Raw genomic sequence first — 25917 nt, 5'->3', positions numbered from 1 at the left:
TATGGAAGGATCACGTGTAATGTGTCTGGTACACAGCAAGTACTGAATATGCTAATTATTGTTAGCAAATATTTTTGAGCATCTAATATGTCAAAAGTATAGAGTTAAGCTTTGGGGATGAACAGAGATACAGACTCTGCCCTCAAGTTGCTCCCAGTACGTTAGTCCCACCAGATATTTTGGGCCAAGAGGCAAACAGACAATCATAAACTAGCACTGCTAAAAGAAACCACAGAAGGCATAGCACTTCCTCACTTTACAAGTAAGGAAGTCGAGGCCCAAAGGTGGGGGTGAGGGGGTGAGTGACTCAAGGTGGAAGCTTGGACAAGAATCTAGATCTCCAGGGGGTGCCTGGGTGGCTCAGTCGGTTGGGACTCTGCTCAGGTCATGATCTTGTGGTCCGTGGGTTTGAGCCCCGCGTCGGGCTCTGTGCTGACAGCTCTGAACCTGGAGCCTGTTTCAGATTCTGGGTCTCCCTCTCTCTCTGCCTCTCCTCCACTCACTCTCACTCTCTCTCTCAAAAATAAACATTAAAAAAAAAAACCCAAGAATCTAGATCTCCTACACCAGAATGCTGTGTTCTAGGTATAAGAAAGTGCTCCAAAAAGGAAGAGATGGTCCTTATCCAAGGCCTGTGTGCACTTACAAAGCAGCTTTCCTTGGGGAGTAGCAGATGGGGAGGGGGTTGCTGACAGGTGGAGAGAAGCCCACCAGATTTCTCTGCACATCTGGCTCCCCAAGTCTGCAACAATTCGGTATCATTGTGTCTAAAACTTCCTCTTCCCTCCTTGTCTTCCAGTGAGGATGGAGGTCCCATTCCAAGCTACTTTTCTCACTAGGATGTGTCCTTGGCTAAATGATGGAATCTCTCTCATTTTGGGGGTCCTTCTCTTAAAAAAGCATAAAAAATGGTGGCTGGACTAGGGTCCCTTCCAGCTCTAAAATGACATGGGTCTGGGGCGCTTGGATGGCTCAGTTGGTTGAGCATCTGACTCCAGCTCAGGTCATGGTCTCCCCGTTCATGGGTTCGAACCCCACGGCCACCTTTGCACTGACAGCCCAGAGCTTGCTTCAGAATCTCTGTCTCCTTCTCTCCCTGCCCCTCCCGCACTCAGCGTGGGCACACATGCTCTCTCAAAAATAAACATTAAAAAATTTTTTTTAAATGACCTGGGTCTTGTGGGGAATGCCTTCAGAGCATATTTACTCAGCTGGCTAACCTGAAAATTAGAGGATTTTTTGTTTGCCAAGTGGAGGTCCCGCCGCACCCTAGGTTGCAGCCACCAGAGGGCAGCAGCAGGGCCTTGAGCACCTGGGCAGGTGGCCACGTCGGCGGGGGGCTGGGGGGCGGGGGGTGGCGGGCACAGGAAGAGAAGCAGGCTTTCTCCTCCAACCTCGCCTGGGGCCCTGAAGTTTTCCTGCTGTGAATGCCAAACTCACTTCTTTAGCAAAGGGCTGCCAGCCAGGTTGGGATGAGACGAGGCAGCGGCGTTGCAAATTAAGTCTAGCACCAAAAAGATAAAAGACCAAGCCTAAAAAAGAAATTGGATTCTAGGAAAGTAAATATTTTATGAAAAATTGAAAATGTATCGCTGTCCTCGTTTAAGTTGCCTACAGCTCACATCATCAGAGACAGAGCTTTGAGAAGAGCTGGGAGCATTTTACAGGCTGGTAGAAGTTTGGCAGGCTAAAAGGCGATTTTAAAAACTCATTTGTAAGGCTCGTGTGTTAGACCAGTAGTATTTCCTAGAGCTACTTGAGAAGTGTCCGTTTCTTTTGCTCATGTTTAGCAAGCCCTTACTCGGGAAAGAATTGGTTCTGGAAGTTTCTGAAAAGCCAACACTGTTTTGTTTTGTTTTGTTTTGAGAGGGGAAAATAGCCCAAATTACCATGTGTCTATTGCATGAAAAGCACCAGACTGGGTGCCTTAAGGTGTGGAAAGGAGAGGAAGCCCAGTGAGGGTGGTGAGGTGTGCTGGGCACTGGCACCGGCTCATCCCCTCCAGAGTTCCAATCAGCAATAATCACACTCCAGATCATCACAAAAGCCCATAGGGTCCAGATAACGTGTCCAAGGGCCTTTCAATTACATAATAGACCTTGATTCCTTGAGAAGCCAGTTCCCATTAGATTATAGTCTTGCAAAAGTTCTAGAATACCAAGAACCAAGACTTAAGGATATGAACTTTATATAGAAAGATAATCTTGCTTACCTACTGGCAATAGAGCTGGTGCTTCAATTTCTTGTTGCCCCCACCCTCAGGGCCATGGAGGAGTAACGGTAGGGATTGAGCTGTCCCTGAAGGGAGCTGTGGAGCACTTGCCTGGTTTCAGGAGCTAAATGAAGAGGACTGATGGCTAATGTTCAATGTTTGTGCTTTGGAGGGCACACAGCATTCACAGCTTGATGGAGGCCATTTGCCCAGAATTTATTTTAGTTATGGAATATTACACATAGGGAGAAAATTGTCTGATCACGTCTCTGGGACATGAATTTAAGGGAATGGTGGGTGCTCTCTGTTGAAGATCTTCATACTTTATGTTTTTTGGAAAAGACTGAAGTGAGTAGGTTAAATATGAACAGAGACTCCGGGTTTCAAGTCTATGTAACAGAACTGCTCAGCTCCAGGGATTGGACATGGGGTTGGGGTTTGGTAGCTTCCAGTGGAAGATGTGGCCCTCCACGAATGGGTGTTGGGGTTGGATGCCCAGTTGCCGCTTCTCCGCACAGCTCCTCACAGCTTTGCCTCATTTGCAAACATCTGAGGGATTAGTAAATATTAGTAGATATGTGTTGTCAGTAAATAGACTTTGTGAGAGCTGCCAGCACCTGCTGGTGCTAAGTGCTCATGTGACTCACTGGCTCTGAGTCTTCCTCTCTGCCTCCTTGTCTCAAAGGCTCTTGGCGCAGATGTGGGGAGAGCCAGTTGTACTGAAAGAGGACTAGGAAGAAAGGTCCTGGTAACCTTCACCATGCTTGAAGAAGCCAAGAAGAAGCCTCATGAAGAGGCCATGTATGGGAGTCAGGCCAAAAGCTGAAGTCCCAGCAGACAGTTAGCCTCTGTTGCCAGGACTAAAACATTCCTAGATGACCTCTGCCCTCAAATCACCCTAGCTTTCAAGGCTTCTCAGGGGAAACCCTAGGCACCACGGGACTGAGACCAGTCATCTCTATGTGTTTTATCTGCATTCCTGACCTGCAGGGTCTGTGAGCGTAATAAAATGATGGTTTCGTGCCACTAAGTTTTGGGATGATTTGTTATGCAGCTACGGTTAACAGGGATACCCAGTGTCATTCTTAGTTACGTGAATCAATCGATTCTCTTTGTGGCTTAAGCTGGTTTGAACTGAGTTTCTGTCCCTTGCAACTAAAGGAATCTTGAAGAAACCCTCTAGTCTGTACATATGATCAACTATTGCAAATCAGTTACTCAATTTACCAAAAAAGTAATTTTTCATGTGGTCTTCATGGAAAAAGTACAGGAAAAATAGTGAGGAGGAGAGTCAGAATGAGGGAAAGGGTCTAAGAAAAAGGGCCTTCTTTTTGTTTTCTTCAACCCGTGAATTCATGGGTAATGACGTGCCTTAGTGCCTCATTTAACCCATTTAATATTTTTTCTGAGTGGTGAGTTCTGGCCTCAGAACTGCTGAGTGACTTTGACAAGTCATGGTACTTTGCTGGGTCTATTTCTTTTTTTGGAGGGTGGTAGTGGAGGGAGCTATTCCTTCATCCACAAAATGAGGGAATGGGGCTAGATGTGGTATTTATTAATATATCTAATGATAACTATCCAGTTATCAGTTTACGTGTTTCCCACACATTCCTCATTTTGCCCCACCACATCCCTACGCAGCACACGTTATCAGCCACTTTATGGTTCTTTCCTGGACTAAGATTCCATCAATACTTTCTCTTGTGCCTTTCACTCTCCTACCCTCTGAGAACACAAGTCACGTGTGACAGGTTCCTTGTTTTCAAGAAGCTTCTGTTCAGATTGGAAAAGTAAAGCTAGACTAACATTAAATTATTATGGTCTGAACAGAGGGACACACGATAATGCAATAGGAGCAATGTTTGTTACCTGCCACGTAACAAATGACCACAAACTTGGCAGCTTAAAACAACACACATTTGTTATTTCATAGTTTTTGTGGGTGAGGAGTCTGGGTTCAACTTAGCCAAGTCCCCTGTGGCATCTCACAAGCCTGCAGTCAAGATGCTGGCGTGGCTCTGTTTCTTACTGGAGCCCAGGATCTTCTCCCAAGCTGATGCAGGCATTGGCAGAATTTCTTGCAGACACCGGACTGAGGGTCCTGTTTTCTTGCTGTCAGCTAGGGGCGAGTCTCAGCTCCCAGAGGCCCCTGCTGCTCCCTGCCATGGGTCTTCTCCATAAGCAAATCACAACATGGCAGCTTTCTTCCTCAGAGCCAGCAGGAGACTCTCTGATCCCAGTCTCCTAAGAAGTGTTATATAATGTAACTGTCATCATAGGAGTGACACACTTCACCTTTGCCATGTTCTATTGCCTAAAAGCAAGCCACAAGTCCTGCCCACCCCCCCCCCGCAATGGGAGATTATACAAGTGTGTGACTCACTGGAAGGTGTGTGTGTGTGTGTATGTGTGTGAGATGTCACTGGAAGGTGTATTTGCCACAGGAATCTAAAAAAAAAGAGAAGTCAGAGTGAATTGGAATCCTCAGGGGAGGCTTTACAGAGGGATTTAAGCAAGAGCTTGAAGGAGTAGAATTTAGACCAGCAAAGAGGAAAAGAGGTGGGCCATCTAGGATCAAAGGACTATACATGGAAGCAAAGGTTTGAAGGTGGGGTTTTCACTTAAGTTAATACCAACAATAAACCTAAGGGAAACCTGCTGACTTTGTACATCATAAAGGGTAGGAGGAACTTTTTTTTTCTTTAACCAAAAGAAAGCTGGGTAGTGAAGAGAGTCCTGGCCATGGTGTCGGAAAATCTGGGTTCAGTACTGCTATAAACTAGCAGTTTATAGTGGGGCCTGCTGGTTAGCTGAGCCTGGTTTCCAGTAGGTACTTCTATTTACCTTGCTATTGTGAGGACCACGTAAGCTCTTGGGTTGGAAGTGCTCTGCAAACGGTCTGGGTCCCATTTCCAAAGGCAGCTTCTGTGAGTTCCAAGACCCCACTCTCTCCTAGCCCCCTAACCCCCATCCCCCGCTCTGGGAATCCTCTTTCTCAGTCCGTCACCAGGTCTCTTTCCTCTTTAAGCCTCCTGACCGGCTAGAGGGTACACCATTCCAGGTTTCGGACTTGGCACCCCTCTCACTTTGTTACCCGCTCTGTTTTGGTGCATCATCCACCACCACCTACCACCTGGCGCCCATGCTCACCAATCCATGCTGGGGCCAGACCCCTTCCCCAGCGCGATTCACGTGTCCACCCAATTAGTCATCCATCCTGCCTGGATCTCCCCCAAACCCCTCCAATCCACACCCGGAACTGAATTTCTTGTCCTCCCCACCAGCCTCTTCCTCTTCCATCGGTCTTGGGCAATCACACCGCCAAGTCAGGGCTCTTAGGCCATTCTTTCCTGCCCCGCCCTCACAGCGGGTCTCCGAGGGTAGCCAAGTGCCTTCCGCCCCGGGGGCCTCCTCCCACCACCCTTGCCCAAGACTCGATCTCGTCAATTCTCGCGGGAATCACGCCACCAACTTCTCAGTCGATACTACCTCATTTTGTTCACGCTTCCTGCAGGATGAACTTTCTGAAACACAAATGTAGTAATATGTCTGCTCTGCTTAAAAGTATTCAGAGGCCCCTTAAATACTTGGGAATGAAGTTCGAACTCTTGGACACGATGATCAATATCTGAATACCTCCCTTTATTCTGGCCCACCTGCCCCGTCCCCTCGGCCGCAGTCCTACCGAACTGCCGGCGGCTCTCACTCTGCACCCTGCTCTTTCAAATCTCTGTTTGAACGCACTGTTCCCCCGGTCAGAAGTGCCCTTCCATGCCATCCTTCTCTGCCTTACTAACCCTTCTTACCCATGATCACTCAGTTAAGCGGTTCCGTCTTGAAGGCCCCGCTCTTATGGGCACTCTTGCCGGCTGTGCAGGTCTCTGTATCACAGCTTTCATTACTCCAGAGACCCAAGGCCAGTGTTGTAATTTCTTCTTTAGCTGTCTCTCTTGCTAGATAGTGAGTTCTTGAGAGGAGTAATGGTGTCTTCGTTTCTTATTTTGATGCTCTGATCACCTTTTCTTCCAATCTCATCCTTTCTACATATTTTATGTATTTATTTTTTGAATAGGCAACACATTCATCTAAAAATTTCGAAGCTACAAAAAACTATATAATGAAAAGTCTCCCTCCAACCCCTGTCCCCACCCCAGCTGCCCAGTCCCCCTCCCCAGAGGCAATCAATATTAGCAGTTTCTGGTGAATACTTCCAGAGATACAAATACTTCCACAGATGAAAACATACCTATGGTGCCCCTTTTATACCAAAATGGTGTCATGTTCTACAGACTGTGCTGTACCTTGTTTCCACTTATGTACTGTATCCACCAGATCATTTCAGTACCTAAGGAGCTTCCTTATTCTTTATTTACAGTTTTCAATTTTCCATTGTGGTTGTATCCTAAGTTAACACATAAACATTAGGTTATTTCCAGTCTTTTGCAAATACAGATAATACTGCAATGACTATCTTCACAAAAATGTCACTTCACACATGTAGAAGTTGGACCTTAGAATGAATTCCTAGAAGTGGACTTGCCAGATCAAAGCGTGTGTGCATTTGTGAGTTGCACCATGTCATATTGCCCTTCATGGAGTTTAGATACCATCTTACTTATCTTTGTATCCCTAGCCACTATTAGAGAGTCTAGAACTCTCTAATCACAACATGGCAGCTTTGTAATGCTGTGTTGCTGTAATAGTTGTGTAACTATTGACACTCTTTTTCATTAACTTGGTTATAAAATAAGGTCATACTAACTTTTATGTTCTTTAAAAAATTTTTTTTAACGTTTATTTTTTGAGACAGAGAGAGACAGATCATGAACGGAGGAGGGTCAGAGAGAGAGGGAGACACAGAATCTGAAACAGGCTCCAGGCTCTGAGCTGTCAGCACAGAGCTCCACGCGGGGCTCGAACTCACAGGCCACAAGATCATGACCTGAGCCAAAGTCGGATGCTCAACCGACTGAGCCACCCAGGCGCCCCTAACTTTTATGTTCTAATAACTGAATCCTTATCCCACAGTTTTGCAATGTCTTAATTATTCCACTATTCCCCTCCCCCACATCCTGAGCAACTACTGGAAACCTGTACACAGTCCACAAATTCTTACAGGGGGTTGCCTGTTGCTTTTTTTTTTTTTTAATCTTTTTTAATGTTTACTTATTTTTGAGAGAGAGAGAGAGGGAGAGGAAGAGGAAGGGGCAGAGAGAGAGGGAGACACAGGAGGCTCCAGGCTCTGAACTGTCAGCACAGAGCCTGATGTGGGGCTCAAACCCACCAACCAGGAGATCATGACTCCAGCCAAAGTTGGACACTTAACCAACTGAGCCACCCAGGTGCCCACCTGTTGCTTTTATGAGTCATCAGATCTCTCTCTGCAAGTTAACTTTTACTGTTTTTTTTTTTTTAACTATGCATTCCTGTTGCTTCTCTTGGATTGTCTTTTTTTTTAAGTTTATTCATTTATTTTTGAGAGAGAGAGACAACGAGTGGGAGAAGGGTGGGGAGGGGGGAGAAAGAGAATCTCAAGCAGGTTCCACATGTCAGCATGGAGCCTGACGTGGGGCTTGATCCCACCAACCATGAGATCATGACCTGAGCTGAAATCAAGAGTCAACACCCAACTGACTGAGCCACCCAGGTGCCCCTCTCCTGGATTGTTCATTAGCTTTGCGGCCTCTCTCTGCCTGTTTATTCATCTATAAATAGGGCACATTACAGGGTTGTGAAGATTAAATGAGATTATAGATGTAAAGCGCTTAGAAGTGTTTGACACACCGTAATGTTGAGAGACAGGCCTTCAGGAGTCTGTCATGCTTCTACCCATCTTCCTGGGTATGCCAAAAATTCAAGACTCTGACTGCTCTTTACCAGGGTCATTCCCCAGGGTTGTGTTTATAATGAACAACTTTAAGGAATGAAGTAATGTCTCCCTCCAGCACAAAGAACAGGTTTGCTCACTGCTTCCCTATAAAATGGCAGGTTCCCCAAGCTCAGTGTTTCTCAGCTGTGGTGTAAATCCACCAAATAAATGCACAGCATTCATCTGAGCCATTGGTGTCATTCCCATAGACTTGGGGGGAAGAGGAATTGACACAAACGTGCTGAAGCTCATGTTACTTCCTGTGTCATAACAGTCCCGTTGTCTCCCACCCAGGGATTCTGGGACTTTTGTCAGCATCCACGAAACAGTAACAGACTAACTCATTAGCCCATCAGTACCATAAAATCAAATACGGGTCTTGAGTACTAATTGCTTAAGTAAGCTATTTTCATTATTTTTGCTCTTACTGTTTTTACTTGCCTTTGCCTGGCATTCTGCACACTGAGTTTGCGTTTGGGTAGTTTGCCAAAAAACATCAACTGCTGCCATTGGCAAAGAATCCTACTGTGCTGTTGGAAGAAACAAAATAAATTTGAAATTAAAGTAACTTCAAAATCATTGCCCAACTTAAATTATTACTTGGCCCCTCTGATATCCAGTTCTAAATCGCTGAGACATGTTTCCTCCACATATGCTTTTTGTACAGTTGGGGCATAGTTTTTATGTAGTTGCAATACATGAAAAAAAAGTTGCGAAAAACTGGGCCTTAGTTCCTGTTACCTAATAGCTGGGTGACTTTGGGCTCTCTACGGTTCAGCTTCCTAATAAGTGAAACAGACAAATGAATTCATGATCCAGTCAGCTCACAAGTTTGTTGGGGCCATGGAATAAACTAACGTACGGGAACACAAAAGGTACTGAACAAATGAGCTATTATCATTTAAGACTGTAACTTAAGTCTGTTGAATCACAAACGTCAATTTATCCTAATATTGCTTTAGAGACTACGAACGGAGTTACGAAAGGAAAGAAGAAAAAAACTCGTTCCACGTGATGAGCTCAATCAGTATGCCAGACTCGGCGCTCGGTTAGCTGTTCAAACTACAACTCCCGGCAGGCTTTGTTCCCCAACTGCGTCACATAACCTCCGCTCCGGCCGGGCCCGGCGCCCTCCCCCGCCCCCACCGTCCAGAAACTACAACTCCCAGGAGGCTCCACGGGTCCCAACCGTCCGTTTTCCCTCCGCCCCCGGCCTCCCCTTTACCTCCCCCGGCAGCTCTGTGGCCGACTCGGGTTCCGCGGGCGGCGGAGCGGGCGCGCGCTCCGGGGGTCGCGCGGCTGCCGAGAAGGGCGAGCGCGCGCGGGGAGGGAGTGGAGGCGTAGGGGGGCGGGGGTACGGCTCGCTCGCTCGCAAGATGGCGGACGAGGACGGGGAAGGGATTCACCCCTCAGCCCCTCACAGGAACGGAGGTGGCGGCGGCGGTGGGGGCTCTGGGCTCCACTGCGCGGGGAACGGCGGCGGGGGAGGCGGCGGCCCGCGGGTCGTGCGCATCGTCAAGTCCGAGTCCGGCTACGGCTTCAACGTGCGGGGCCAAGTGAGCGAGGGCGGGCAACTGCGGAGCATCAACGGGGAGCTGTACGCGCCGCTGCAGCATGTGAGCGCCGTGCTGCCCGGGGGGGCGGCCGACCGGGCCGGGGTGCGCAAGGGGGACCGCATCCTGGAGGTGTGAGTATCTGGGCTGCCCGCCGCCCCACCCCGCCCCGCCCCGTCTCCTCCGCCAGTCCCTGCATCTCCCTCTACTCCTGTCGCCCTCAGGCCGCCCCCCCCCCCCCTCCCCCAGCCCCTGAACCGGCCTTCGCGACCCGGTCCCCCTCAGACCCCGCACCTCCGTGGGAGTTGACCCTTTCATCTCCCCGCACCCTGGGTTTCCGCGACCCCCACCTCCCTCCCTGTAACTAGCTTACGTCCCTGCGCCCCCGCCGCTTTACCCCTGCCCCCATTCTTTCGCCTTCTTTTCTGCTCTTCCCCCCTGAGCATGCTGCTTTCTGCCCCTCGCTGACAGTGTCTCCTTTTCTGACCCGGCCCCTGTCGTGTCCTCCCCAAGTTTTCCAGCATCATAGTTTCTTGTTCTCCACTACTGCTGGCCGCCCCTGTGGACCTCCCCTCTGTCCCCTAGACCAAGTAGGCGGGACCTCTGGTCGGCTCCCACTTTTCCCCTGGGAACAGCACCCTTCCGCTGCACTCCTTTTTCTTTCCTTAGATACCCTCTCCCTTTGGTTACGCACCCCCTGCATTTTTCTACCCTGCCGTGTGTCCCTTTCCTCCCCTCCCTCTTGGATGCACGCTCCCAAGAGTGTACCTCCTTTTCTGACCCTGGCTCGCATGCCCTTGTTTTGGTTGTGGTTGTGGGGGAGGGTGTCTTGGACACGGTCGTTTCTTTTCCGTATTACACCAGGATTTTGAATCTAGAGTCTCCCATCACTACATCCCTCGGAGAGCGTCCCTGTTCTGGCTCCCCATCTTCACTCCTGCTCGCTCCATGCTCCTACTAAAAGTCAGTTTACGGTGAAGCTCTCCTTCCTTCTCACTTCCCCCAAACTATGCCCCTCTCTGGCATGTCTTTCCATCCTCTCTCCTGCTCTATCCTCTTGTGATCCCGCGCTTGACTTTATCCTGTTCTTTCCCTCCTCCAGGCTGCTTTCCCTTCTCTTTTTAGGCCCCTTCTGCTGCTGCAACCCATCCTCTTCCCTGCTGCAGCCCCTCCCCCCTCACACTCCATCCTCGCTTCCCCACCGCATCCCTATAAAGCTCCAGCCGGATGCCGCCTTTCTTGCAGTTTCCGCGCAGACCCGCTCCACCCTTTTATCCAGGTGTTGTGACTTTGTACTTTGTACTTTGTATTAAAATTCGTTTGGTGATTGCGGGTGGACTGATGGGGGGTTTACTCTCTCATTATCAACATTCTCCTCAGCAGTCCTCAGTCCTGGATCTCTCGCCTTTTTACTGAACCTTGTTTGATTTTCAGACTTTTGCCCTCTCCCTCAGGGCTTGGGTTTGCCCTCATGAAGTCTTTCTCATTTTTTATAAATGTTTTTTAGTTTTAGTTTCCACAACCTCCAGCCTCTCCTTTAGTAAAATGGTAGGTTTGCTTGGTCAGGGTTTCAAAGAGGTTAGTATCTTGAAGATCTGGACCGAAGAGGAATCCACCCCTTATCCACCCCACCTTATGCCCCTTGCCCTTATCCTGGACATTCTTACTCTACAGTATCCACTCATTCTGTTTACTCTTCTGAAGAAAGAGCGGCTCACTAGAGTAAGTGTTTGGAGCTATTAAACCTTCCGTTTATGCTCTCTTTTTTCATCAGTGCCTGGCATGCTCTTTTCAATACGTTCTTAATCCTCGGGCATCTGTGCCTTCAGATAAAGAATGCAGTAGTGACCTTTTGCTTTATACCTGGGCATCTAATTCTTTTCTTTCTAGATGACTCAAAATCTGTGGCTGATGTTTCCTTCTGGTAGAAGCTCTTGGAATTGTCATTTTCCTTTCCCTTTGGAAGTTAACTTTGGATCCAGCTGTTTGTTTATTTTTAAATTTAAAATTGAAGTCTTTATTTAAAATTGTAAATTTCTGATAAAGTTCTAAATCATTTACTCTTTATAAGAGCTAAAGGAACTAAACGAAAATAAATAACTGAGGAAGACTACAGCTAACGTGATCAACCATTTCAAACATATATGTGTATATATATGTGAACATAGTAGCTTTTTGCCTTTATTATGATTTTGCAGCAGAGTCTAGATCTAAATTAGGTACTGGGAGACCTCAGATTTGCTAGGACAAGTAGAAGGACTTGCCTCAGGCCCATGTTCCAGTCCAGGCCCATCCCTCCTTCTAGGGAGAAAACATTGAATTTTCGCACATTCTGGTGGTGACTGGAGAACTTTGTCTTAAAAGAGACAAGAAAGTGGGCAGGGCAAAATAATCCTCTTTGCTTAGAGAACCTTTCTTTGGAAGGCGGTGGTGATCAGACGTCTTACTGGCAGTGGTTTCTCACCTTCCAACTATTTTGATTTCCAAATTCTGTGAAGCTTCTCTGCTACTGGAGTGGAAATGGTGATAGTTGCAACAGAGAGTCAAGCAAGTTAGCAAGTTCTCTGAGACCTCAGTTCTAGAGTCTCTTCCCTTCTCCAAAGTCTCCATTATCTCCTTAGGTTTTCAAGTGAGAGGAAGAAATCAGAGGTCAAACAGACATGATTCTTGAGGGATATATGTGCCTGCTACTTGTTTTGCTTTTGGTTAGGTTGATGCTAATTTTCATAAAGCATTCTTTAGACAGCACTCCTTAGAGCTTTTCTCTTGTCTCCCATCCAAGTTCCTTAAGTTAACTTCTCTGTTGTCCCAGGAAAGTTTTCATGTTGATGAAGTGCCAAGTGGGGTCAGGATTAGGCACAGGTAGATTATTATTGTGTAGACATAGTTTGTAAGAAGTCATAGGTGCATGTCTGGACCTTGATAATTGCTGTTTGAGATTTGTCCCTATTTTAGATGTTTTCCTTCTGTACAGATTATTCCAGTTTTCATATGTTGCAGTTGTTTGGATAACTGATAGAGGTGTGAGGTGTGAAAAAAGACTGCAACTTTGAGATTTAAGGGATGAAAGGCTTGGACAAAAGGAAGAACATCAATTTCTTTGGTACTAGAGTATGAACAAGCCCTCTGGGCTCTAAATTTTATTGCAGATGGTAAGATTTCTACTAGCAATGTTAGTCTCCACCTTGTAATTTTTCCCAGTGTAGCATATATTGAATGTCTTCCCTTTGATCTCTGTATACCTGGAGGGATACTTTGAATAAATAGAACCAAAATAAATATATCTTCGCACTAATTACATAGTATGTGAAGTAACATTTGATTTCAGGTTAATTTTCTTAAGGTTAAAGTAGGAGTCTAAGGACTCCTGACTGATTTCTTGGAGGTGACCTTAGGAGAGTTTAAACATACAGTGGATATGGTTGTGGTACCATCATATTTTTGAGGAATTATATTTGTCTTTTGGCTAGTTTGGTATTTGGGTAGTGTGCTCTTTTATAAGATAAAGATTGGTTTGTATGCATTCAAAATCATGATTATATTCATGCCGGGTAGAGTATATGCCTTCCCTCTTGATAGCTACAAGATAATATTCCCATCACCTTCCCCTTGTTAAAGTTAAACCATAAGAAAAATTGAAGCTATAGCGGGGCCTGGGTGGCTAGGTTGGTTGAGCATCCAACTCCTGATCCTCGGGTCCTGGGTGGGATCAAGCCCTGAATAGGGCTCCACATTGGGCGTGGAGCTTGCGTAAAATTCTCTCTCTCTCCTGCTCCCTCTACCCCTCCCCTTCTCTCTCTCTCTCTCAAAAAAAAAAAAGAAAGAAAATTGAAGTTATATGTATCTATATAAATTTGTTTATTTGGAGTTAATTTTAATAATTTAGGGATATCTCATGGGCATTCTTTTTCCTTTTTTTTTTTTTGGTGGGTGGGGCTTCATTTTATGTGAAAGTTTGGATTAAAAAGAGGTTGGTGCCACAAGAAGTATTTTTATGAGTTAAGTGTGAGTCATTTAATGTTGACTGCTAAGTACCTTCCCAGGATCTGCTTTCTCATTTGTAGCTGACTTCTATTTGGCGCAGAGTTTCCAGATAGATTTTGGAAATAGTGTTTGAAATCATGGTTGTTAATCAAAAGAAAATTTTGTGGTAGTGATTCTTGAGCTTTAGTGAGCATAGGAATCACTAGGTGTGCTTGTCAAAAGTGTAGTAGATTCTTGGGCTCACCCTTTAAGGGTTTTGTATGATTCAGCAGGTCTTGCATGGGGCCTAGAAGTGTTTATTTTTTACTCCCTTTGCCAGGCAGGTGTGGGTAATACAACCCACATACCCAGCCCAGACCTGGATGACACTACAGGTTCTAGGCCTTGAATTCTCGTTTCATTTTATTTTCGTGATTATACTGAGAGTTATGAACAAAGACTGTACTAATGGTGATTTGTTAGGCTCCTGAATTCCAGCCCATAGAAAATCAGTTAAGTAAGATAGTGGACTATTACATCTGCTCATCTAGACTTCATTGAATCTTTCTAAATGTTGTAGTAAAGATGGGTGATGAAGAGGTAAAACAAGTTAATAAAATCATTATATCACTTTGCACTTCATGTAGTGTGTTTGCATAGTGTGTTTACATTTCATCTTAACAATAGCCTTGTGAGATAGGGAAAATACAAATTCCTTGAGGTTGGGGACTGTGTTCATCTATGTTGTTTCCCTAGCCAACATAATGGCACGTAGAGGCTATTATTCAATAAATACTTGCTGAATGAATGTATGAGCATTATCTGTCCCTTTTTTATGAGAGGAAACTGGGTGTTGCACTAATGGGTGTTAACCAGAATTAAATCCAGGTTTTTGAATTTTAAATCTGGTATATTTTCCATTTCTTTGTTTTCTCAGCTATTTTTTTAACTTTTTTTTTTTTTAAGTTTATGTTGAGGGCAAGCGTGAGTGGGGGAGGGTCAGAGAGAGAGAGAGAGAGAGGGAGAGAGACAATCCCAAGCAGGCTCTGTGCTCAGTGTGGAACCCAGCTTAGGGCTTGATCTCACAACTGTGAGATCATGACCTGAGCTGAAATTATAAGAGTTTTGGCTGCTTAAAAGACTGAGCCACCAAGGTGTCCCTGTTTTCTGAGCTATTTTTGACTCTTAGTAGTCAACTATTCTTGACTAAATAGTCACTTAAAATTCAGTCACATCCTTATAAACTTGGATATTAGCTTGAGCTTTGGTTCTATTATTACAAAATATAACTGTCTTATATCTTTATTTACCGTCTCTCTGGTTGTAAAATTGAATGGGTGACGGGGGAACAAAGTGGTTATTCTTTGCCCTTGTTTGTTGCTATCTTTATTGGTTATCAGTGAGGAGAGCCTGACATAATCGTAATTGCAGTCCCAGGACACGCTTTTAATTCCCTAGGTAGTTGAGGTAGCAAACAAATAAAACTAAATTTGAAAATACCATTATCTTCCCCTTAGAAATCACTTCCACAACATTGCCGTTACCAGGAACAGACCTGTTGTTTAGTAACATGAAGATGTGTCTAGGTCATATAAATGATTGTGAAGAAGGGTTCAGTCAGCCCCCACTGACTAGTTTGTTCCAGGTGAGGGTTTGTTACCATGCTCTCAAGGATAATTATTTTTTAAGATAAGTTCTGTTGGGAGTGATTCTTAGGATAAGCAAGAGGCTCACTTGACAAGCAGACACTTACAATTTTTGATCACTGCATGGTGCTTTGGGAGCATGATCTGTGGTGAATTTATTCGGTAGATGGTAGCATTTCTGACACTGGATATTGTGGTGGTTTAGGTTAGAGGCATTTAGAATCGTTCTCTTTGACTGCTGTGTAGATGATTTCTGTGCTGCTCTGGCAATCCTGTAAAAAAAAAAAAACCTATGTATGGGTGGTATGACTCCAGCTCCACGTGTGGAAAAAAATATATAGGCAGTTTAAGTTTGTTCATTTATCTTGAGAGAAAGGGGGTGGGACGAGGGGTAGAGAGATGGGGAGAGAATCCCTAGCAGCCTATGCATGAACCCACGGACTGTGAGATCATGACCAGAGCCAAAAGCAAGATTTGGACGCTTAATCCACAGTTTTAAAATATTTCTTAAAAACTTGCAATTCTCTTGGGGTGGCCTGGGTGGCTCAGTCAGTTAAGCATCTGACTTTGGCTCAGGTCATGATCTCACGGTTCGTGGATTCTGGCCCCGTGTTGGGCTCTGTGCTGAAGCTGAGTCTGGAACCTGCTTCAGATTCTCTATCTCCTCCTCTCTCTGCTCCTCCCCCTCTCATGTTCTGTCTCTCTCTCTCTCTCTCTCTCTCTCTCTCTCTTTCAAAAATGAACATTTTATATATATATTTAAAAACTTTCAACTCTCTGTAAGAAATACATTTTATATTAGAACCCAATATAAATACAAAAAAAAAAATCCATGTGAAACAAGTTTCACTAAACTGTATTTACTGGTATCATGCCTCCTGACAGTTTTTAGTCTGTTCAGTATTTTGGAATTTTTTGTTTTTTGAATGCTGATGGTGAATGAATAGTCATAAATTTCATGACTATTAGGTTATGGTCCATTGTTTGAAAAACAGTAATTTGGGCATCACTTTTCTGATGTTGGCCCACTGATACCACCTCATGTTCAGTCTGGTTCCATAATTAAGCACAAACTATGTGTAAATTACCGTTAGGCTTGTACGAGTCACAGAGTCCCCGCATTCCCTGTAGCAGAGAAGGTACATATAAACAATTTACCGTGTGTAAATCAAAATGAATTAATGGAGATAAAGGAAAAATACAATGGTAGTTTAAAGGGAAAAGTGAATATGCTTGAAATGATTGGTGGGTAGATAGGTCATAGAAGGCATTTAAATGGCGATTGAAAGACAAGTATAATTTCAGTAGGCAGAAAAGGGGGAAGGATTTCATAGGCTGAGGAAACTGTTGTGACCAAAGGGAGGAAGGTATGAAAAGTTCTTAGGATAACAAGGAATCTAAAGTTGCTGTTTATCTGTAGACAGTTGTGCTTCAAGTTAGATCAAAAAGGGCTTTGGGGTACCTGGATGGCTCAGTCGGTTGAGCGTCTCACTCTTGATTTCCACTCGGGTCATGGTCTTGTGGTTCATGAGTTGGAGCCCCAAGTCAGGTGGGGAGCCTGCTTGGGATTCTCTGTCTCCCTCTCTCTCTGCCCCCCTCCCCTGCGTGTGTGTTTTTTCTCTTTCTCTAATAAACATTTAAAAAGGGCTCTGAGGGGTGGCTCAGTGGGTGGTTAAGCAGTTAAGCGGCTGACTTCATCATAGGTCAGGATCTTGCATCAGGCTCTGTGCTGACAGCTCAGAGTCTGGAGCCTACTTGGGATTCTGTGTCTCCCTCTCTCTCTGCCCCTCCCCCTCTGTCTCTCTCCATCTCAAAAATGAATAGACGTTAAGAAAAAATTTAAAAATAAAAAGGGCTTTGAATGCAATGCTACCAAATTTGGATTCTGTTATGTTTTTGAGATCAGAATATAATATGTGTGTTAATATTTAGGACTCCCTGTGAATTTACTTTTTATTTAATTATTTACCTGAAGAGGGTGACTAACTTTTCCAAGGCCAAAGAGGAAAATCACTATTAGAATTCGAAGAATTTCAGAGCATCTAGTCTCTTGGGCTGTCTTGTACTATATAAAGAAGGGAACAAAGAACAACTAAGCTCTTAACACCCAGAGCTGGGAACAGCTGATGAGGAGCTGGTTGCCTTTATTTTGTGTATGTTTTACCTCACAATCTAGCTTCTTGAATATCCACTTCTCTTTCAAGTGTTAAGTGAGTATACATACTGTTGTGTTTATAGTTGATAAGTGATCGTTATATGCTGGAGGTCCAGTGTGCTCTGCCCTGCTTATGGTGTTTGAAGATACCTCCTTTAATTTAAATCTTTTGTTTCTGTATATAGCATATTGTTGGGAGTTGAGGAGACTGAAGACAGACAGGTAACTTAACATAATACAAAGGTTTATACCTGTTGTCTGCCTTCAGAATGAAAATTCATACAAAGACTTTTTTTTTTTTTTTTTTTTTTTAAGCAGGTGGGGAAGGGGTAGAGAGAGAGGAAGAGAGAAAGAATCCCAAGCAGACTCCTCACTGTCTGTGGAGGAACCTGACACGGGGCTCAAACTCGCAAACGAGGGAGATAATAACCTGAGCCGACGTTAAGAGTCAGACGTTTAACCTACTGAGCCATGTAGGTGCCCCTACAGAGACACTTAAAAAGTGTCTTTTTGCTTTCAGTAATGCGAGGGGTACTTCAGGATTAAATTGTGTGGTATTGTATTAGCCATATGCTAGGTGGTATGTGTGTAGTCTCTTGTTTATTATTCAGTGCTCCCTGCTAACCAAGTAAGGGTTGAGATAGTTGAGAAAATACACCTGTCTACAAGGTATTAAAGTTGCAGAGTAAGGAACTGTATTTGAGTATTCTTATGTGTACTTCCTTCCACGAACTTCCGTTGTTATGAAAGCATCTTTTAAATGATTTATTTTTGCTCAAGCCATCAGACCTCAGAGCAAAGCTAGACTGACAGATCTATGTATTCTGTGGACTTGAAACACAAGTAATTAGTTTACTTCTCTTTGGAAAACTACAGAGTGTCTGCAGAGAGTCAGCTGCTTGTGGATATTCTCCCAGCTGTGCTCAAGCAACTGATTACTCCTAGACAACCATTCAGGACAAACCAGGAAGTTATCTCCCTGCTGCACGGCCAGGACCGCAGTACTTTTATATTTTTAGGTCTGTCTAGTTTAGTTTGTTCATTTAGCATGTTTTAAAAATTGGGAGATTGAAGCGCCTGGGTGGCTCAGTCGGTTAAGGGTCCGACTTCGGCTCAGGTCATGATCTCATGGTTCATGAGTTTGAGCCCAGTCTTGGGCTCTGTGCTAACAGCTCAGAGCCTGGAGCCTGCTTCAGATTCTGTGTCTCCCTCTCTCTCTGCCCCTCCCCCACTCATGCTCTGTCTCTCAAAAATAAATACATGTTAAAAAAATTTTTTTTTAAATGGGAGATTGATTAAATTAATTTTTGGTGATCTTGGAAAATGTGAAAGTTTTGGAAACTTCTACTTCTTTTGCTGATCAGTTTAATCATCTATAAAGTTTGTAACTTATAAAGTGTGTAGTTTGTTTACTGAATGCACCATGGGTTACTGGAATTTTTTTAACCCAGTATTTTGGTAGGGTTAAAAACTACTTTTTGGATCTGTTTTCTAAAGATGTAACCTGCATCTGTCTTTACTTGGAAACAGCAATGACTTTTGTTCTATAGCTGGTATTTTGAATCTAAGTAAGTGTGACACTTTTACGAGTTATGTGCTGTTGATTACTTTAGATTTCCCTGCCATACCCAATTGTCCTTTATGTTGCTGATTAGAAAAGGTCTTACTGTACCTTTCTTCTTGTTCAATGTGTTGAAATAGACCACAGTTTACAGAAGCTGTAGTCTGTGTTCCTCACCTTCCAAAAGACATTGCCCACAATTAATTTGAATTAAAGAGTGTTATTTGACTGCTAAAGGGCTATATCCCTTCAAAAGTATATCTTTTAATAACTAAATGTTGTTGTTGTTACTAATTTTTAAAGGCTGTCATAGGTGAAGGTATTTTGAGCCTTTTTTTCCCCAGTAGTGATAGATTTACACTTTTGTTTGTGCACTCATGTATAGTACCTCTTGAGAGTAATTGAATATTTAGGAGATAAATATTGGGATTCAGGGTGCAGGCTGTTACCCTAGAACAGATCACAGGAGGAGTCATGTGGAGTCATGCTTTAAAACACATTATGTAGTAATCCAGAAATAGTCGTGAAATAGAACTTAAAAAAATTAAGATTCCATCTTTGGTAATTTATGTCACTTGCAAACTAAGGTTGTTGATAAAGCTGGTGGATTTTATTCTTTAATTAACTTTCATTGTGATCAGTATACCAAATTAAAAACATCTGGGTGTGGCATTTAACTTTGCCATGTAGGCAGTGGTTCAAAATATAGCAGATCTCAAACTCTTGAGTTGGTGTTGGAAATGATTTAGGACTAATTATGTTTGTTTTCTGGTGTATAACTGAGGGAGAAGTTCTCAGCAATAGTGTACTGAGGAGGCTGTCAGGCTAGAGAAACTAGTAGCTTTCTTACCCCTAACATTCATCATCCCACAGCATAAAGAAGTAACCCATTTTCACATCCAGCCTTACATTTCAAGAGAACCATGAGTTGCTACTTGCTGATCATATGTTTAAAGACAAAAATTGAAAAACAAAATCCTATCAAAATAAGTCAATGTTGTATATAGTTTTAGTATCAGAACTTCCTTTAATACCTTATTGGTAATTCATATCTGTCATGTGAAGGAACCTATTGTGCTTAAATTTTTTCATACCAAGTGTGGTGCATTTAGTTTTCATGAGATGAAACAGTGTAATTACAATAGATTATTCCCAGAATTCACATGAAATATAGACTTGCTTTTTAAATGTCAGCATGTTTATTTCTTACTCCTTCTAACCTCATTTGCTATCCTTGGAGTCAGTGTTTATATTTTAAAAAATTAATAAAAACAATTTACTTTTATTTTCAACATATTTGAATAAAAGAAAACATAGCCCCACTTTGAAATTGCTTACATAATTGAATGCCATATTTTACTCTTAAGCATTATTTTTATTACCTCCTATAATAGAAAACAAAATGATCACTAATACTAAAACTTGAAAAATGTAGAGCTTGCATAATGGTTTTAGTACTTCCCCCTGAACACTGAAACCAATGTAAAAGTTAAAAATAAGGAGTGCATGGAGGAAAACCATTATTGAATGTTTTTTGTGCTAGCCTTAATGATGTTTTTTCATTCATTCAGGGAAAAAATTTAATGAGCGCTTCCTACCTGATGAACACGGGATTAGACATGGATAGAAAGCTAAATAACATGTAGTCTTTGCCTTTAGGAAATTTATGGTATGGTGGGGAATGGGAAGATTAACAGTTTGTTGTTGGAGTAAACCATGGGAGGGCCAAGGAAATAAAGATGGTACCTGCCTGGACTGGGGTTGGCAGGGGAGGAAGGATAGAAGCCTCAGGTCATTTCTTAAGCCCAGTTGACCTGAAGTCTCAACCTTCCTCTCCTCTTCTAGTCTACCAATGGGATGAACAATTATCCTTAAATCCCCCTAGGTACTTTTCTGCCCTTAGTTATCTAAATTAGTAAATGCAAGTGCCCAGGAAACTTGTGCATTTTAGCAGAAGTCTCCCAGACAAAATGTACTAAAACTATAAGGATTATGTAATTTATCACCCAAACCAAGGCACTTGAAAATGAAAGAGGACTTAATTATTCCAGGACAACAGATATAAACTAGGTGTGTCTTAGCAACCTAGAACACAGGTCTATAGCCTAAATGATTTAAATATAGGAGGTTGGGTTTTTTGTTTTTTTTTTTTTAATGTTTTATTTAATTTTGAGACAGAGAGAGACAGAGCATGAATGGGGGGAGGGTCAGAGAGAGAGAGGGAGACGCAAAATCCGAAGCAGGCTCCAGGTTCTGAGCTGTCAGCACAGAACCCGACGCGGGGCTTGAACTCACAGACCACGAGATCATGACCTGAGCCGAAGTTGGACGCTCAACCGACTGAGCTACCCAGGCGCCCCTGGGTTTTTTTTTTTTTTTTATGTTATTTATTTTTAAGAGAGAGAGGAGGAGGAGGAGTGGAGAAAAGGAGACAAAGGATCTGAAGCGGGCTCTGCACTGACAGTGGAGAGCCCCACACGGGGCTCGAACTCAAAAACCGTGAGATCATGACCTGAGCTGAAGTTGGATGCTTGACCGACTGAGCCACCCACCCAGGCACCCCTGGAAGGCTGTTTTATTTTTATTTTTATTTATTTTTATTTAAAAAATTTTTTTAAATATATGAAATTTATTGTCAAATTGGTTTCCATACAACACCCAGTGCTCATCCCAAAAGATGCCCTCTTCAATACCCATCACCCACCCTCCCCTCCCTCCTACCCCCCATCAGCCCTCAGTTTATTCTCAGTTTTTAAGTGCTTTGGCTCTCTCCCACTCTAACCTCTCTCTTTTTTTTTTTCCTCTGGAAGCCTGTTTTAAAATAAGACTGGGGTTCTGTTAAGGAGGGAAATGAACAAGTTTGTTTGTATTCTTGGGGACTAGTGGTTACATAGGCCTTACATGTAATTATTGAATAACAATGAGCTTTTTTCGAATAGCTTGATTGTAATTTTATACTTTACTTTAAAAATACTTTAAAAATATCTTAAAGCCTTTTTATACTTTTTTCAAAAATAAATCTACTTGCATAGATAATATTTGTATACTGAATTGCCTTGAATTAGAAAGTTTGAGGAATCTGTTACTTCTTCCCAAGTAATAAGCCCTTATTACTTCTGGCAGGAGGTATTAAGGTTGAAATACATGTGAGCCTTATTTGTACTTTTCCTGCCTCGGACAGTATTCTCTGTGAATAGAACACCCAGCTAAGGGTGAAGAGTCCAGTTGATGATAAGCAGCTTATTTGACAAGGTACTTATTATTTTTTCTCTCTTTGGGAAGATCAGACGTGATTGACATACTTCTCTGTTTCTCAACTTTGTCAGAGCCATATTTTATTGTTATTAATATTCTCTTTTGCCCAGTGTTAAAATTCCTGGATATTAGTGCTTTAAAATATTGGTATAAATATTGAATTCTGCTTTTGATACTTAATACACCAAGGAATTTGTGAGCTAGGGCTTTGCATAGAATGCTGGAAATCATTTAATTTGGTTTACATGTAGTTGACATTTTTTGTTTTTTCCCCTCACTAACCAAAGATAAGCTTAGAACAAGAGAGACAGGGAGAGAGAGAATCCCAAGCAGGCTCCCTGCTGCCAGTATGGAGCCCAACAAGGGTCTCGATCCCATGAACCATGAGATCATGACCTGAGCCGAAATCAGTAGTCGGATACTCAAATGACTGAGCCACCCAGGCTCCCCATGGTGAGGTTTTTTGTTTGTTTGTTTTTTGCTTTTTTTGTTTTTGGCTATAGTTTGAGGCCAGACATTTTACTTTTAATATTTTCTTTTCCTAGTAACAAATAATTTGTCAGAATTATTATATTACATGATAATGCTCTTAAAAATCAAGAAGAGGGGCGCCTGGGTGGCTCAGTCGGTTAAGCGGCTGACTTCGGCTCAGGTCATGATCTCGCGGTCCGTGAGTTCGAGCCCCGCGTCCGGCTCTGTGCAGACAGCTCAGAGCCTGGAGCCTGTTTCAGATTCTGTGTCTCCCTCTCTCTGACCCTCCCCGTTCATGCTCTGTCTCTCTCTGTCTCAAAAATAAATAAACGTTAAAAAAAAAAAATTTAAAAAAAAAATCAAGAAGAAAAAGCAAATTGATTGTAATTTTGAGACCTTGATGTAGTTTTCTGCTCAGTTATATTCAGTGATTGTTCAGGCTGGAAAATGGTTACATTAAATCCTAACTGAGGAGAGGAAAGATAGTTTTTGTTTTTGTTTTTCTAATTGATGAACAGGGAAAGAAATAGGGACTCTTGAAATTATTTTGTGAATCTAGCTTCCTAAGTGGAAATAAAATACTGTTTAACTCTTTTAAGCTGTGGCATTTTTTTTCTAGCTTTTTAAAATCATTATTTTTTTAAGTAATCTTTACGCCCAATGTGGGGCCCAGACTTACAACCCCAAGATGAAGAGTTGCATGCATACTGACTGACCCAACCAGGCACCCCTAAGGTGTAGCATTTTTTTGATTTGAAGATTTCATATCTTGGTTTGATTTTCATGACAGAAATAGAATAGCACACTCCATCTTGTTATTGAATTATTTACTAAGGAGTCATGATAGAGTTCTAGTCTTCTGATCTGGAATTTCAGTGTTTGACATCTAAGGTCAGATCCACTTTTGCGTATATTTTTTTGAGATTTCGTTCTTGATTTTTAAAATTTAAAACATTTAGTTGTTTTTCTGTTTTAAAGTAGTTTTAGTTTCACAGCAAAACTGGAACAGATTCAGAGACTTCTATATACCTCCTACCCCATACATGTATAGCCTCCCCCATTATAAACATCCCCCACCACAGGGGCTCATTTATTATAATTGATGAACCTACATTGATACGTCATTGTCACCCAGAGGCCATAGTTTACCTTAGGTACATCCTTGGTATTGTACATTCTTTGGGTTTGGACAAATTTTAATGACCTGTATCCACCATTATAGTACACAGAGTAGTTTCACTGCCCTAAAAATCCTCTATGCTCTGCTTATTCATTCCTCTCTTCCCCTGAGCCCTGGTGACTACTGACCTTTTTACCTTTCTCCATAGTTTTGCCTCTTCCAGAATGTCACATAGTTGGAATCATAAAGTGTTTAGCCTTTTTAGGCTGTCTTCTTTCAGTTAGTAACATACATTTAAGTTTCCTTCATATCCTTTCATGGCTTGATGTTCATTTCTTTCTAGTGCTGAATAATATTCCATTGTGCGGGGAGGCACCTGGGTGGCTCAGTTGGTTAAGTGTCCAACTCTTGGTTTTGGCCCAGGTCATAATCTCACAGTTTGTGAGTTTGAGCCTTGTGTTGGGCTCTGCACTGACAGCATGGAGCCTGTTTGGGATTCTCTCTCTCTCTCTCTCTCTCTCTCTCTCTCTGTCTCTCTCTCTCTCTGTCTCTCTCTCTCTCTCTCTCTGTCCCTCCCCGGCTCATGCTCTCTGTCTTTCAAAAATAAACTTTAATATTCCATTGTCTGGGTTTATCCATTCCTCTACTGAAGGATATTTGGTTGTTTCTCAGTTTTTGGTAATTATGAATAAAAATTCTGTAAACATCTGTTTATAGGTTTTTGTGTAGACATAAATTTTCTTTTTTTAAAAACTTTTTTAAACCTTTTTTTATTATTTATTTTTGAAAGACAGAGACAGAGCATGAGAGCGGGGGAGGGACAGAGAGAGAGAGGGAAACACAGAATCTGAAGCAGGCTGCAGGCTCTGAGCTGTCAGCTCAGAGCCGGACACATGGCTCGAACCCACGAAACCATGAGATCATGATCTCAGCCAAAGTTGGACGCTTAACCGACTGAGCCACCCAGGCGCCCCATAAATTTTCAACTCCTTTAGGTAAATACCAAGGAGCACAATTACTAAATCAGGTGGTAAGAGTATGTTAGTTTTGTAAGAAACTGCCAAACTGTCTTCCAAAGTGGCTGTGCCATTTTGCATTCCCACCAACAATAAAGGAGTGTTTTTCTTAATACATATCCTTGCCATCATTTGGTGCTGTTAGTGGTCTGTCTGGATTTTGGTCATTCTAATAGGTATGTGGTGGTATAAAATTCATTCTTTAGATTATAAAAGGATTGTAAATAGGTTAGAGAAAATTTGGAGATTAAAGAAAAGAAAAAAAATTCCCGTCATCTTATCATACTAACATACCTACTTTTGGTATTTTGTCTGTCTTTTATTTATGCATTTTTTATGAAGTTGAAATCATACCGTTATATACAATTTGTAATCTCATTTTAAAAATTAATACTTTATTTTCCAGACAGTTTGATTTACAGAAAAATCAAACAGACATTTCCCTTATATCCTTCCCCCACCTCCACCATATAGTTTCTCCTTTTATGAACATTTTACATGAGTATGGTCCATTTGTTTAAATTAATGATCCAGTGTTGATATGTTATTGCTAACTGGAGCTCATAGTTTATTATTATTCCTTTAGTTTTTACCTAATGTCTTTCTGTTCCAGGATCCCACATTATATTTAGTCATCGTGTCTTTTTAGGCTCATTTTATTTATTTTTATTTTTTTTATTTAAAAAAAAATTTTTTTTTTTTTAACGTTTATTTATTTTTGAGACAGAGAGAGACAGAGCATGAACGGGGGAGGGTCAGAGAGAGGGAGACACAGAATCTGAAACAGGCTCCAGGCTCTGAGCTGTCAGCACAGAGCCCGATGCGGGGCTCGAACTCACGGACCGTGAGATCATGACCTGAGCCGAAGTCGGCCACTTAACCGACTGAGCCACCCAGGTGCCCCATTTTTTAGGCTCATTTTAGCTGCAACAATTTCTGTTTTCTGTTTTTGATGACCTTGACAGTTTTGAGGAGTATTGGTGAGGTATATTATAGGATGCCTGACTATTGGAATTTGCCTGAATTTTTCTCTTTTCTTTTCTTTTCTTTTCTTTTCTTTTCTTTTCTTTTCTTTTCTTTTCTTTTCTTTTCTTTT

At 42.6% G+C, this 25917-nt stretch overlaps 1 protein-coding gene and 1 long non-coding RNA gene across 4 annotated transcripts in view; one reads left to right on the top strand and one right to left on the bottom strand.

Moving 5' to 3' along the window:
• Window positions 1-4115: 4115 nt before the first annotated feature.
• On the bottom strand, window positions 4116-8912 carry LOC125912099 (uncharacterized). 2 transcript variants are annotated; one of them, XR_007454615.1, is made up of 3 exons: window positions 8823-8912; window positions 6514-8611; window positions 4116-4456 (listed from the first exon to the last, which is right to left on the bottom strand). It is a non-coding gene; the product is annotated as an uncharacterized LOC125912099 (long non-coding RNA). The 2 variants fall into 2 exon arrangements; XR_007454614.1 differs by lacking the exon at window positions 8823-8912 and having other exon boundaries at window positions 6514-8730.
• The window catches only part of SNX27 (sorting nexin 27), a 69682-nt gene continuing 52597 nt past the window's right edge, over window positions 8833-25917 (top strand). For both annotated transcript variants that reach the window (XM_049616270.1, XM_049616271.1), the window contains exon 1: window positions 8833-9768. In XM_049616270.1, the coding sequence (XP_049472227.1) occupies window positions 9458-9768 (311 nt within the window). In that variant the 5' untranslated portion in view covers window positions 8833-9457. The remainder of the gene's footprint in view (window positions 9769-25917) is intronic.

Source organism: Panthera uncia (assembly GCF_023721935.1).
Source record: "Panthera uncia isolate 11264 chromosome C1 unlocalized genomic scaffold, Puncia_PCG_1.0 HiC_scaffold_4, whole genome shotgun sequence".
NCBI lineage: Eukaryota > Metazoa > Chordata > Mammalia > Carnivora > Felidae > Panthera > Panthera uncia.
The sequence above is the reverse complement of the archived record's forward strand: the minus strand, read 5'-3'. Positions and strand labels throughout refer to the sequence as shown.